This window comes from Dryobates pubescens, chromosome 6 (genome assembly GCF_014839835.1).
Source record: "Dryobates pubescens isolate bDryPub1 chromosome 6, bDryPub1.pri, whole genome shotgun sequence".
Taxonomy (NCBI): Eukaryota; Metazoa; Chordata; class Aves; order Piciformes; family Picidae; genus Dryobates; species Dryobates pubescens.
This window is the reverse complement of record NC_071617.1, coordinates 29,519,067-29,534,068: the sequence shown is the minus strand read 5'-3', so window position 1 is coordinate 29,534,068 and position 15,002 is coordinate 29,519,067. Positions and strand designations below refer to the sequence as shown.

Here is a 15,002-nt window from a genome sequence, read left to right as displayed (position 1 = left end):
CCAAATGCCAGTGAAATACTAGTTTCACAGCATCCACTGAGCTCAAGCAAAATAAAAGGTAAGTCAATTGGAAACCTCTGGTTTTGTTCTTTTAAGTATACACAAACATTGGTACAGAATGAAGAACCACATTAGCTGAGTGCTTTTCATTCCTGTAGTCCATTCGTAACAAAAGCATACTACTGTTCACATAAGTAGCCAATCAAATTTAGCCAAAATCATTGTCCTGCAAACATTAACAGCACATTAACATACCAAGAGCAAAATGGAGAAATGACTACTAAACACCAACCCTCCCTGAATCAAAGTATCTCTAGAAAAAATGGTGATTTTTCAAACTTTTCCCCTCAATGCACATACAGAACCTCACCAGCTAACTTCAAAAAAAGAGCACTTATTTTGCTTAAACAGAGTCTGGATGACCTGTGGAAGCACTGCTCAGGTAGCCGATGGAAAATCTAAATTATGTGCAAAACATGACCTAGCTGGAAACACTCTTATGTGTGCTCCTCTACACTTCCAGCAAAGCCAGCCCTCCTATGTGTTCTCTGGTGATAAGTGGCAAAATTCTAACAGACTGATTTTGACAGCAATGGTCAGTCTAGCCTGCTAATGTTAGTACTGGGAGTGATGCCAAAACTTCCAGGAGCTGTTCACAGATTTAGCCTACATTACACAACCTCCTAATTGTCAACAGTCACAGAGGTGCAGGTGCCTCCATGGACTGCACTAGTGTCAAAACCTGCCAGTTTTGTTCTGAAATCTTCACACACAAAAGAAAGAGCTTGGCTGACCTGTCAAGGTGCAATATTTACTGTTATCTTCCCCTCCTTCTTTAATTTTTCCAATAATACTGTTTTTCTAGGACCTATGTTAAAAGTTGACGATTTATATATTGCTATATAATACTGCTATATGCAATATTCCAAGTAATGATCAGAAATAGCTCAATTAATTATAAAGATACTTTAAAAATGCACAGGTAACAAATGCCACATTATCTGGATCACTATCAAACCCTTGTTTTTGTAGTGTAAAAAATATGGCTGTGATTCCAGTATTATTTCCATGAGTAAAGATAAGCACATACTTAACAAACCACACCAAAAGCATAGCTTCACAGGCAATTCTTTCACAGCACTGCTGACTTTCATAGACAGCCACTGATTTGCTCATTCCCACTCCCTGACTTCCCTCAGGCTGTTTTATCACAATTGTTTGTGGCTACACAGTGTCAGATGGGGAAACAGGACCAGGTTAGTTACCTAACTGCATGAAAGGGAAGGAAGCAAGAGATGCGCTATTTTCAGTTTCACAAACTAGGCCACCATGCAGCTGCACAAACAGCTGCACCAGCACCACTGAGAGGATTAACTGGTACTGAAATGAGTGGCTGTGCAAGAGAATTAAACTAGCACTAACATCAAAAGAAATGCTAATCACACTATTGCTTCAGGGGAAGTGGCATGGTCTAGGTGGGTGTTTTCAAAGAAAATGGCAACATCCAGCTCCCGTGGAATCTTAGGTGTATTAGGCACCCTTGGAAATCTCAGCCTATACTTTCAAAACTAAGTTTCTTGTTTCAGAGTATCACAGAATCACAGAATGTCAGGAGTTGGAAGGGACTTCTAGAGATCATTGAGTCCAACCCCTGCTAAAGCAGGATCACCTAGGACAGGCCGCTCAGGAACGCATCCACAATGGTTTTGAAAGTCTCCAGAGAAGGAGACTCCACAGCCTCTCTGGGCAACCTGTTCCAGTGCTCGGTTATCCTCACCATAAAGAAATGTCTCCTCATGTTGAGAAGGAACTACGTGTGCTCTAGCTTGTACCCACTGCTCCTTGTCCTATCACTGGACACCACTGAAAAGGGACTGTCACCTCCATCTTGACACCCACACCTCAGTTTACATTACTTTTAACCTGTTCCTACTAAAATTGTAATTGCTTGGTTTTCTAAATGATGTCTGCTTTGCTATGCCTAATAATAAATAAGCAGATTTGCAAACTGCAAAAAAAGTCAGTTTCCAATACAGGTATCTTGTAATTTGGGGATCAAATGGAATAAAAAAGAGAAGATCAAAAATATATACATCTCCACTGCAAATTGGAACATTGTATAGTTAGCCAAGTTAGCTTTGAAAGAGTCACATCGATTATATCACAATGGCAACAGACTCCACATGCACTATTTTAACTGTTTTACTTCTTCCAATAAGCTAACTTTTAATACTAACCCAAAGTAATTATGTATGATACTGCAACCTACATATAATGTAGGTTATTTCTTCCCATTCTACCCCTTCCTACTAGGAAGTGACATAATTAAAGCAGAGATAGATACATGCGCTACAACCAGAGGTTTAACAGGGGTGCCCACACAGACACACATTACCTTTCTAGAAGGGTTATGAATTGAGGGTGCACTATGATTTACTTTTCTAATTATCTCTACAATTTGAGGCATGAACTGAGAACAGATAATATGGCTGTGTTATCTGTGGTCTTCTAAAAGCTTTCTCAAAACACCTCCTTCATATTCAAATTTAATTTTCAATATGATTCTAAATTAATGTTTCTGTATTTCAATGCTAACATTCTTCATCTCAGTACTACAAATACTGTCACACAAATGCAGATCTGGCTACTACCCTGACATCTTGCAACAACAGTTGTAATTAGAAGTTTTGGTCTGCAATTTCCTGAAAACATTGATGAATGTCCTGCTGCCTAGAGGAATAAACAAAAGCCAATCAAGTTATAATTGTCTACAAAATGTAGAGGCAGAAGGCTGAAAAATTAAATATGACAGATGTGCGTGATTACTGCTGAGAGTTTTGTTACTCTTCAAATGACTTCAGTCTGATTTATTTTTCCTGTGGGTTTTTTTTTTGTTGGTTTGTTTGTTTGTTTTTTCTGTTCTGTTAAGGTGCAACTTCAACCTCTAGTTACTGAAGGAAGTCAGGTACTTAATTACCTTTCCGTGCCTTTCCAAGCACACAGTTTGAATATTAGATTTCACGGCAGTGCACTTTCAGCAATAAAATGTAATTATCAAGGAGACATCAAAATATGAAGAAGAATAAAAATTCAGCACACTTTTAATTTTCAACTCACTGCCTAGAAGTCACTGTAAAGATAACATTTAACTAATAGATAAAATTTGTCCAAGGATGTGAAGAAAGAATTCTCTGTCTTGGAGCAGAAGAATGGAAGCACAGATATATATACACACACACCCCTGCTACAGAATCTATTTATACCACTGGATAAAGAAGTCAGGGGTTTTTTGCGCTTTGATGACAGAGTTGGTATAACTACCTGCATTTGTATTACAACAGTAACTATATTTGACTATCCACTGTTCTTGAAGTTGTTGACTTAAAATCAACAGAAAGCAAAATTGTGACAGTTCATAGCCATTTTTCAGAAATGTGTTACAACTCACGAATTCTTCAGGAGCTACACTTAACAAAGCAACGCAGAGTTTCATATCCTAACTTTTAAAACAGCTTCTAAATGTCATTGTTTTGCTCAATCATTAACAACTTTCACAACTTTCAATTTAACAAGGAAAAAAATCCCAAATTTTAAATATTTCTTTAAAAGCACCAAAACTGAACACCATGTAGGAAAAAAATGCAATTTCACTGTCACATGGGCTTTTGATTCCTTAAGAAGTACACTTCAGCTGCCCAGAGTGTTTATGCTAAATACCATGCTGATGTAGCCACTGAAACAATGAATTCAAGATTTAATATTTCAAATTTGAAAGTATACTTGAATAGTAATGCAAGTAGTTTAATCCTTACCTTTCCCAGATTCCAACAAGACAGAATAAATATGCTGACGAGCAGGACGGTAGATAAGCGCCTGTCCAGGAATCTCAGTATCACATTCATCTTCTAAAGAGTTGCTGCAATCAAGCTCTCCATTACTCAGAATATTGAAGATTGCATAGTTTTCAGATTGGATATGCTGTTCTTTAGCTAACTGTTTGTTCAAAGAAGGAAGAAGGCATTATCTCAAAACTAAGAAGGACTGAAAAATAACAAAATATATTCACTATTTGAGGAAAAAGTACTTTCAGTGGAAATGGAGGGAATGGCCAGGGAGGGAACAGGTACCTTTCCAAATAAATCCAGTAGTGTATTTTCTGTCATCTTTTTGTAGACAAGAAGCCCATCATTGCCTTTCTTAGCCCCTGTCTTGAATTCTTAAAACTTGGGTTTAATGACAGCTTTTCAAAGAGCAATTATGTTGAAATGAATTCTGAATTCAGACATAGAATGAGCTGTCTTTCTTTAGCCACGTGAAAATGTATCTTTCCTTTTTAAACAGTGAGTGAAGGCATGACAAACCACAAACAGCTCCATTTCTTTCCTGAGCTGACTTTGCAAAGTTTACATTGTGGTGAAATTAGAATACTTAAATTCACCACACTTTCACTTTGCAAGAGCTCTTCCACAACAAAACAAATACAATCTGCTCTAATGACAAAAATCAAGTCTGCAGGCTGCGCCTGAGAGCATCACCTAGGCCTCATATTAACCACACACGCTGGGTGCAGATACAACTTAAAAGCAGCCTTGGTACCAACACGGACTGCTTGTCTGGAGCAGCCCAGATGCAGAAGCAAAAAGGCTGCTCTTAGGCAGTGCATAATTTCAGCCACTAACACTTGTAACATAGATTGGCCAAGTGCAGATGCAGGCTAACTTTGTATTTCACAGCCTCACAGCAAAACTAAGGGGACATTTAAACAGCTGCACAGAGTGAATTATTTCCATGGGGCATCACTAATAAATTCTCCTGGACATATACTGTATGGTCAGTAAGCACTAAAGTTTCTCTGCTCTGCACTCCTTGCATGCGCCATGTGATCTGTATTATTTGGGTTGTATCATCCAGTAATCTCAGTCTTTTTCACAGGGAATTACCTGACCATTGGCCAGAGCAAAGTTCACCATTTCTGCAGAATTCCAGTGTCTACCAGCCTGGGAACTAAGCAGGTCAAAGATGCAGTTGATCACTGGGACATTACAGATCAAAAGTAATTCTGCTGAAATTTCATACTTTCAGAAGAAATTCTCAAGAGTATAAAATCAGTTTAAAACTTCTGTGTACAATACCAATCAACAGAGTATTTTCCTACAGCAGTAAATTAATGGTTGCCCTGGAAGAAATACTTTAGTATTCTTGATATATGTAAACAATGTAATCCCCTATTTTTATATAAACAAAGTATTTCTAAGCATAATATGAAGTATTGAATTATTTCATACAAACCACTGTCACTTATAATTTGAAAATACTAGTTTCTTGCAATTTGCCAATAATCTACACATCCTTATGTACCGAAAAAATGCAAGATGATTTCAAAAGTATTGCTAAATAACAGCTATAGGCCTACACAGGAGCTGCTCCCCGTTACTTGGCCTACATGTTGCTTCAAAAATAAAGGAACCACATTTAATTAATGTGCTGTATCTGTCCTCATAGGTTGGATGTAATATAGTTTTATGCATGGCTGTACTTAACAGACAAAAGATTTTGCTCAAGTAAATTTATAGTTTTGTGTACTTATTACCAACTTCCACTAAGTAGTCAAAACAAAAAAGTGACCATTAAGTTTTTCACAAGAAGGTACCTGAAAGACTTCTTTATCTTGACACAGAGCTGTTTGTTGTTGAAGTGAGATCTGGCAATTTGTTACATTGGGAGGAATCCATGGAGACTGCTGCCCAGGCAAAAGATAGGACTCCACTCCTCTGTAAAGTAATGTCTTATCTGATCCCCAAGGTAGCATCTCTTCCAAGTGTTTCAGGCTACTGTGTAAGCATGGAACTTTTGAGATGTAATCTGCTACAGCTAGAAATATGTTTGTTCTTCTGTTATAGCTCTTATTCTTGTGGCAACTGATGGTTAAACACTTTTGCCAAAAGCCTTCCAGCAAGTTTTCTGGAATTACATCATTGCCCAGCAAGCAAGCAAAGAGAGGGAGGTGTGTCAAACTAAGACCCAATGCATGGCAAAGAGCTTCTCGAGAGTACATAACAGTGACAAGTCTGTCCAAACGGAGCTTTTCAATGGAAAAGTAGGGGCATGTATTATAGATGAGATAGTCACTATCTTGCCCAAGAATTCCTATGCAGTTATGTTGCAAACCATATGCAGCCACTTCAAAGTCTGCCTCTTGCAATGTGCATACTGTTTCTTGACCAAGTGACTTCAGGGCATAACGTGTAAAAGTAGGCAAAGCTGAAATAGCAGTGAACATTTCTCTTCCTGGCTGTTTCCTATGAGTCTTGATAAATTGAAATATTCTGGCTATCTCCTCATTATTCTTCATCCTCCGTTTGATCCATTCATCTCTCTTTTTCTTTTCTACCACTCCATCGAAGTAAAACACCAGCTTGATACCAGCTCCCATAAAAGCTTTAATAAAATTATCTAAACTGACAAGGTACTCCTGCCACTGGCCACCACACACCCAGGATTCTGCTGTGTACCAGTATTTTACACAACTCATGGCATCTACTACGATAACAGGTGGGAAATTAGGATGATCGATGCGATGCTTTTCCGCCATCTCTCTCAGGTCTACTGCTGTGCATACATCAGGGCAAACTCTCTCCACAAATCCCTGCAAACCTCTAATGCCCATGGCTGATCTCTGAAACTCACAGCAGTCTGAAAGAAGAAAAACAAAAAGGACATTCTAAAATGCAGTACTGAGAAACTGAACAAAATTCTACAATCCAAGAAAAGCAGTTTGGAAACCGAGCAGTTTCCTAGTTTTGTCAATAGCTTGTCTTGTACTGGCCTTTAAACGTTATGCATTGCTAGAAAACAAGTATAATTAGTTCAAAGCTTTATAACAACTTAGCTGACAGTACAACACAGGAATAGCCTGATTTTTTATACTAGAAATATGACAACATATTTAATCAATGTCAGTGGAAAAAAACAACACAGAGTAAGTTTGGGAATCAGTCTTGTACCCTGACTACACAAAAGGCTCAGTTACCTTCTGAGTTTATAGACATTTGTCCATTGATAGGGCATCAGCTGCAATACCTCTACTTCTGCAACATTTCTAAAAGTATGCTTTAATTTGAATCAGAAATTCAGTCCATTTCACCATCCATCATTTGAAGACCTGTTTAAAGAATTAGAGGTTTACCTACATTTCATGAAATTACGTGTTTGACTATCATTAATAGTGAGTTTAATACTTTAAATGGGATTTCTAACTTTCACAGCAATTTTGAGATGCAAACGTTAGCTAGAAGTTAAATAATTAAAGACTTAATAAGCCTATTTTCAGGGACCTTTAAACATCATCTAGTCCAAACTCTGTGCATTGAGCAGGAACATATTTATTTAGAGCAGGCTGCTCAGAGCAACTTGACCTTGAATGTTTCAAAGGGTGGAGCATCTACTGTCTCTCTGGGCAAACTGTTCCAGAGCCTTACCACCCTCACAGTGAATTTCTTCCTTACATCTAATCTAAATCTATCCTCTTCTGGTTTAAAGCCATTATTCCATGCTCTATCACCACATGCCCTTGCAAAAATTCCCCCTCCATCTTTCTGGAGAGGGCCATGTCGGACAGGGCTATGAGCAACCTGACCTAGTTGAAGATGTTCCTGTCCATTGCAAAGAGTTTGGATTAGATGATATTTAAAGGTTCCTTCCAACTCAAACCGTTCTATGAAGGAAACATTTCCTCACCTCTTCACACCTGTATTTGAAGCACTCCTCTTGCCTAACAATTTAAACAAGTCTATGACACAGTGCTAGTTTAGCTTAATCAAGTTCACATCCAAATATATAAGCAAGCTCCTTGGGCACTGCTAGCATGTTAATAGAAGTCATATTATAAAATAGATTGCTTCATTACTAAACAGTCATGCTACAGAAACCACTAACTCATCACCATCGCAGAAAAGAGAACAAGTAAAACCTAGTATTTTGACAGGTCCTTTTGTCAGAGGAACCTCAATAAATTTGACACAACCAGGACTAAAATGTTTTTATGTTGCAATGCTAAGTGGGAAAGCACATTCTGTGCAACAGAGTAACAGTTTGAAGCTGGATACTTATTTGCAATGCTACTTCTGTGAAACGGTGATAGGTTACCGTACCATCTCAATTGTACTACTATCAAGTGTACTGCAGGGGGAAAAAAGTTTTGTACACAAACTGAAGCAATCATAGTATTTTCCCCCACAGCTTTATACAGACACAAGAACTCAGAGGTGGCCTCTACAACAGACAATGATACCATCAAAGTTTCAACTTTTAGCACGGAACCACCACCACAAGTTTTATTATGTCCATAGTAATGCACAGTATGGCAAAGGTCTGTCAACAGAAAAGTTCATGATAACCGCTCCAGGCCCTACAACAGCCCTCTCGCCGAAGCCCACACAGCACAAGGCATGAGGAGTAAAGTCTTCCACTTCCCACGCACAGCATCGCACAGGCAGGCCCGCAGCCCCCTCGCACTGCCTTTAAGGGTCAGAGCCTGTCGCAGAGGCACGCAACGAGGAAGCCACAGGCAGGCCAATGGAGGGTCGGCGACGTCCTCCCACCGCTGATGGCTGGCCGGAGGCCTGCACCAGGCGAAGTGAGGGTGGCTGTATGCAACCCCGGAAGAGCCGAGCCCCTCCCTCGCGAGGCCGTGCAGCAGCCGAGCCATGCTGCAAGCAAGAACTGGGATTCCACTCGCTCTCACTCCCGACAAGACACCCACCCCCCCGCTCCATTCCCGCGCAAGTAGGCCATTAAACAACACACCGCACCCCCCTAACGGCACCCGACACTGACCCGAACCTGCGCTTCCGCTTCCCGCTGGGGCGGAGTGGCGCATGCGCCGAGCCAACGAGCCCGGCCGGGCCGAGCCGGGGCTGGGGGAAGCAAAGCTTGAGGCGAATCCGCCTTTGTTTTTGTGCCAGCTGGTAGCGCTGTCCCTGGCCGCCCTTCCTAGGGTAGCCGGCTGCAGAGGGCTCCCTCTCATGACAGCGGCGGGGGACGAAGCGGGGCTGGTTTGAACTGCGGCTGTCCCCGCACACGGCCTGGTGTCCCCCGGCTTTGTACGGTCACAATGGGGCCGGAGAGGCCATTGTACCCCCGAACAAACCAAGCCGGGACGGGGTGGGACGTGAGGGTGTGAAAGCGTCGCGCACCGAAATCGCCTGAAAAACCCCGAGATTTCTGTCGCCCCTCGGCTGCGCGGCATGCTGAGCGGCGCTGGCGGTGGATAAACAAAGCGGCCCAACGCGGCCATGCCGGCGGCTCTTGCGATACCTGGCCTGGAGAGGGGAGGGAGTGGAGTTTGCTTCATTTGGCAGTTGCCAGCGATAGAGAGCCCCGGGTTCCCCGGGTTGCACCCTGCCGCACGGCTCAACATAACCGCCTGGGCGCTGGCGTGCTGGGAAAGCCACCCACTCTTTTCCACCCCGCTAGCAACAGGTGGAGCACTGAATAACTTCACATCTTTTCAGGAGGGTGAAGAGGGACATGGAGGAGCTGATGGGAGGATTAAATCAGATGTTATTGCCAGTGAAAAATTAAAAAGAGCGGTGCTCAGGGGAGCACAGATTAATATATTTGGTGACTGCACGCACAAAGCCTCACCATTGTAGCCATGCCTGAATGCCTGTGAATAGGATGGAGCATATGTGGCCTGTCACTGCAGGTGCCCACATCTGTTCGTCTCCGGGCAGATGCTCTCAGAAAAGGAGAGAGCATTTCCAAAAGCTCAGGCCCGCCCCATCCATACCCATCCGCTTTCTTGTAATCACCTTCTGCAAAGGAGTTTCTGCCCACTCTTCTTTCACCCTCGCCTTCCCTGCCCTTGAAGAGATGCAGAAAGAAGATCAACACAAATTGGAAGTGGCTTGGAAAGCCCTGGGAACATACAATCACACTGCTCCCCCCTCCAAGTATATTAGCAGCAGGTTTTGCGGTGCAGCCTGCACACAATGTGCAAGATGTGCACACTACGCAAAGGCGGCTGCAGGCCACAGAAGAACAGAAAAACTCCTCATGCATGAAACAGTACAGTATGACGACACACTGTGCTGGTTGTCACAAGGAGAGAGTGGTCTGTGCAGCTACTGTCTGGAGTGGCATTTTGCAGCTACTGTTCTGGCTTAATGTGATGATACTAAAACATGGGGAAAGAAGGGAGTTTACCAGAACCAGTGAAAGCAGCAAATACTGCTACTGAAGCTGGTGGCAGAAGGCAGTCTTTCCAGCTATCCAGCAAAATCTCATAGCTGGAATGCAAAACATTTTTCTGAAAAGTGCCATTGTGGTTTTTAATTCTGTATACATGATCTGAGCCTAAATTGCTTGCACCAGCGCCCTTGCTCTGTGATGACGCTGCCAAGACAAGCCAAGCCTCAGCACTACATGGGGTTGTGCAGAGCTTGTCTGATGGGGCGAATGGGGTGCTGGGTCACAGGATAAATCTCAGGATCATAGTCTATTTTGGGTTGGAAGTGGCTTTGGAATGTCATCTAGTACAAACATGATACATGGTTTCTAGCTTGGCAAAGATCCTGAGTGTCCTTGGGGTTAAAGTGGGGCAAAGAGGCCAGTTCTCTGTGAGGCTGAACTGCTACTCAAAGGGATGCAGGCAGTGGCATCATTTGAAGTGCCCTAGCAGAGACCAAGGGAGGCTCACCTGACCCGGAGTACCCCTGGGAAGTTTTGGGGAAAGGTTCTGCCCTGAATAGAGAGGGAGCCTAAGGGCAAGTAAGGCAGGGAGAATGTCTCCTTTGCTGAGGCCCCTGATGTCCTCTTGTCTCTAGGAGGCCCTTCTGCTCTGCCCACCGCGTAGGGGTATGCAGCAATTTATGCTTCCCACATTGGGGGCAGCTCTAGCTCACCCACACAAGTGACTAATTTTACCCCTTGTAGCTTCCCACAAGCAAAATCCATTCGGAAGTAAACCAAGGAGCAAACCCAAACAAACAAGTAGTGCAGGGGAATGGGCAGGGGTGGTGGTGGGGCTCGCTTTCTCCTCGTGTGCAAGCAGTAAAACACATACAGGGGCCACTCTGGGATTTGCTCAGGAAAGGGTTTGAGAGCAGCTGGCTGCGGTAATCTCCTTCGGAGACAAAGGAATGCCCCCTCCCCGGATCACAGGTAAACACACAACTATTGTCATGAAAATGAGGGGCTAGGGTAGGACAGGAGCAGATGATTTGCGATTTGAAAAAGGGGGCTGAGGGGGAGGAAAGACCCAGAGCTGCTTATCTATCATCTGGCCTCGCAGTGTGCCAGCTGAGCCACGCGACTGGCCTTTCTTATTCTAATCAGCACATGCCTTTGCAACTTTGGGCTAACCTACACGCTAAACTTCTTAATCCCCCTCCTCGCACACGGCAAGGCCGACGGAGCTCTCCGCCGGCACCGCCGCAACTCCGCCTGCCCTGCCCGTCTGTCTGCCTGCCTGCCTCGGGCCAGGGCACCCGGCTGCAGGGCCGTGGGCAGCGACAGCGTCCTGGTCATGCCATAGAGCCCGGGGTCGGCGGGGGACAGGCCGCGGGGCGCGTCGCTTGTCCTCTTACATCCCATTCCGCCTAGCCCAGCCCGGTCCAACCCGTCCCCGGGGGACTAGTCAAGAGGACGTGCGGGGAGGGCTGCAGCGGAGGGGCAGCCGCACACACATACCTCCGTAGGGACTATAGACCTAATTAAAATATTATGCACAGTCGGCTACACATAGCTCCACACGTACGCGTCCCTCTGTCGACGCACCGTTCGCCATATGCCCGGAGCCCACCGTCCCGGGAAAAATCAGGGTTGCGCGCCAGCGACGGCAGCGCATCGCCCTAATTAACAGTGTACCCCTACTTCACCCCCCACCCTCCCGCCTTGAAGTGGCTTTTCCCATAATCTGGTTTGTTTTGAAATAAAAGCTGCGGCTGCAGAGGGGAGCTTTCAGCCGCTGGGACCGTAAATCCTCGCCGGGGCAGGGGAGTGGGGGGGCTGGTGTTGAGGGAAGGGTATCAATTAAGGGCTGCGAGGGAAAGCACAATACTCTACCAGCCCTAGCGAGCGGCCGACGGGCGGGGCCTGGCCCGCCGCGTCCCGGCCGTGCGGGGTCACCGCTCCCCTGCGGGGTCTCGGGCACCGCGCCTGCCCGCGGGGAGTCGCGCCGCCAACTCATCCCGGCGAGGCGGGCGCGGCCGGGTAGGGCATCGGGCGGGACCGGCCGCTCGCCCTACCGTCCGTCCCCGGCTGCGGGGTTCGGCGGCGGTGTGCGGGCGCTGTTAACATCGCGGGGGCGGCGCGGGGGACGGCGGGGGGTGGCGGGCGAGTGCGGTGCGGAGACACGCGGTTGGGAGGGAAAAAGCGCCATTTGGTTGGGAGCAGATGGCTGGCTGGGGGGCTGATCGCGTCTAAAGGCGTGTCATCCCCCTTCAGCGAGAATCCCTAAGGGCTCCCCTTGTCTTCGAAATCAATGAAAATTAAAGTGCAGAGAATGGATGAATAGTTAGACCTCGAGTCCCTTCTTTGTTCGCCTCAGCTACTGGTGGGCAGGAGTTAAACTACAACAGCCTCCTATAGAAACACTTAAGTTAAACAGTCTCCCCGTTAGCCCAGCATCTGAAAGAGAGAGGGAGAGGGGAGAAAAAAAGCAGAAAAAGGAGCTTTCTGCTTGATTTCCCCAATACAGAATCGCGTGGCATAAATTAAGCCGAAGAAGAATGAGCGCCGTGGGCAGGATCCTGCCGGCTCTCACGGCGCCTTTCAGTCACGCTCAGCAGCGGTAATCGAGAAATCTGTGCCACGTCAGTTTAACAAATACCCGGTACCGAAGGGGGGTTGTTAAGGATTTGGGGGCAAGTTTTTTTCGCGTCTTTTTTTTTTTTTTTTTTTTTTTTTTTATCATTAGGTTAAAGCCCTCGCGCGTGTAACTTTTATTCTTTTATTTCCATTTTTTTTTTTTAACTAAGCAAGGGGATGCTAATGGACCAACTTTCTCTTTCTAGTAGATTAAAAGATCCGCGGTGATATATCACTTCTCGCCTCTACCAATGGACTTCTCCCAAATTTCAAGACAGATATTGTCATGTGTGTCCCCCGCTCCAATTCGTAAACTCAATACGAAGTGATTTTTTGACCCCTCTCTCTCTCCCATTCCCGGGGATAACTCCACAGCGAAGTTTGCGAACCAGCGACAAGCCTCTTGAAAAGCTGTTGACGCTAGGTGGCAAAACTAATGTATGGTTAAACTCGACACTGCTTCGGGGCCTGCCCCCCTCTCCGTTGCCCGTTCCCCGCTGCCGAAGCTGGGCACCGTGGGGAGGGCGGCCCATCCTTCAGGGACCCGCCGCCCTCCCGCGCCCTCTCACGATGCCTGCGGGATCGCTGCTTCCCTCTCGCCTTCGTATAACTCCATGGTGGAAAAAAAAAACAAACAACGAACATTCCTGTACAACTAAGCTTTTACTTAAGCGTTGAGGAGCAGGGAGAGAGGAAAAGAATACTTGGATGTAGATGGCTCGTGAGATCAAAAATTAGTTTTAAGGGACCCATACGTCGAGTGATGGATCGCTGCAAAAATCCAGATGCTTATTCAAGTACCAAGGATACCTACCCGGATTTAGGGTAGATGCCAGGGACCCTTAGTAAATGAACATGGGCAGCTACAGTCCTGAAACAGTCAAGAGGAGCTAGTCTGAATGAACTCATTAGCGATTTTCTTTTAATTAGTATTACCCAATGCTTTTACTTTAAGAAGTCTTTAAGATTTTTTTTTTCCTAGTGCATTGTAAGATAATTTGTGATCAAGACATCTGCTTCAATGAAAGTCACATTTTGCCATGCAAATGCACGTTTCAACCCAATAAAGTCGCCATAATAAGGCTTTTAGCACGGCATACCTACAGTGAGGTTATTGTAGCCAAATCCTCTCCTTTCGCGCACAAGCTTAATCTGTGCTGAAATGATCTGTTACAATTAAAATGACATTTACAGAGACAGTTACACCTTGCATTCTAATGAACCCGCCTGCTCCTACCGAAGGTGTTTAAACAGAGGGCCTGAACAAAGTGGAAAACCCCGCTTCGAGTGACATGCCAGAGTTGCCCTCCAACTTTTGTCCCTTTTCTTCCATCTATCCACTGCTCAAATGCTAATAATTTCTATCCCTCTTTCACTGCACCAGTAAATTTTTTTCTGTTTTCTTAAGTTCTGGTGTCCGATAGCTATACATAAAAAATAATGTGACGGTTGTTGTAATATTTGCTGGATTTTTTTTTTCCCCCGGATTGTGGGAAGCGCTGGAAGGGATTTCTTTAAAAAATGTGCGGACATTGTTGTAGAGGCAGTAGCGTGCGCCGAGGGGAGCTCTTTCTCTCCCTCGCATTGTGCAGGGAGCAGGTGCTATCTACATTACCATACAGCTGAGAGCACAAAGAGCTAACTGATTCAGCCCTCACACAATAACAAACGGCCTTAATGACAGCCACGCGAACGACACACACCAAACTCACTTTTTACTAAGCTGAAGGAGGAAAAAAGGAGAGAGAGGGAGAGGTTGTGGTGAAGATGATAATAATCATAGAGTGTTGCGGGACCCGGGCGGAGCGGGTGGCTCTCTCCGGCAGAGGTGGTGGCGGGGACGGGACAGCGGAGACTCGCAGGACGCTCAGCTCCGCGGGTCTGCTCCACGATCTTCCTGCGCCCTCCCCCGCCACCGGGACCGCTGGGGACTCCCTTCCCTCCGCCAGCGGGATGAGCGCTGTGAGGGGAGCTGAGAAAGACCGAGCCCCGGCTTGGATCGCGCAAAGTCATAGCCCCCTCCCCTACTATGCCAGGGAAAATGCGGTGTGAATTTCAAGGGTTCAGCTTCTCCTTGTTGCGGCTCGCTGGCTCCCACCTCCCTCGTCCCATTTAAACTGAAGATGTCCCTTGGTAGTGGTCTCTTGGTAGTGGTCATGATCACCGAGTTACTTCTGGGGGGCACGGCGGCT

The 15,002-nt window shown here is 45.4% G+C and overlaps 1 protein-coding gene across 2 annotated transcripts in view; it reads right to left on the bottom strand.

The window, feature by feature from the left end:
- The window catches only part of FAM120B (family with sequence similarity 120B), a 54,758-nt gene that overhangs the window by 38,871 nt on the left and 885 nt on the right, over positions 1-15,002 (bottom strand). For both annotated transcript variants that reach the window (XM_054162817.1, XM_054162816.1), the window contains exons 2-3: positions 5,651-6,693; positions 3,813-3,993 (exon numbers count right to left, since the gene is read on the bottom strand). In XM_054162817.1, the coding sequence (XP_054018792.1) occupies positions 3,813-3,993; positions 5,651-6,667 (1,198 nt within the window). In that variant the 5' untranslated portion in view covers positions 6,668-6,693. The remainder of the gene's footprint in view (positions 1-3,812; positions 3,994-5,650; positions 6,694-15,002) is intronic.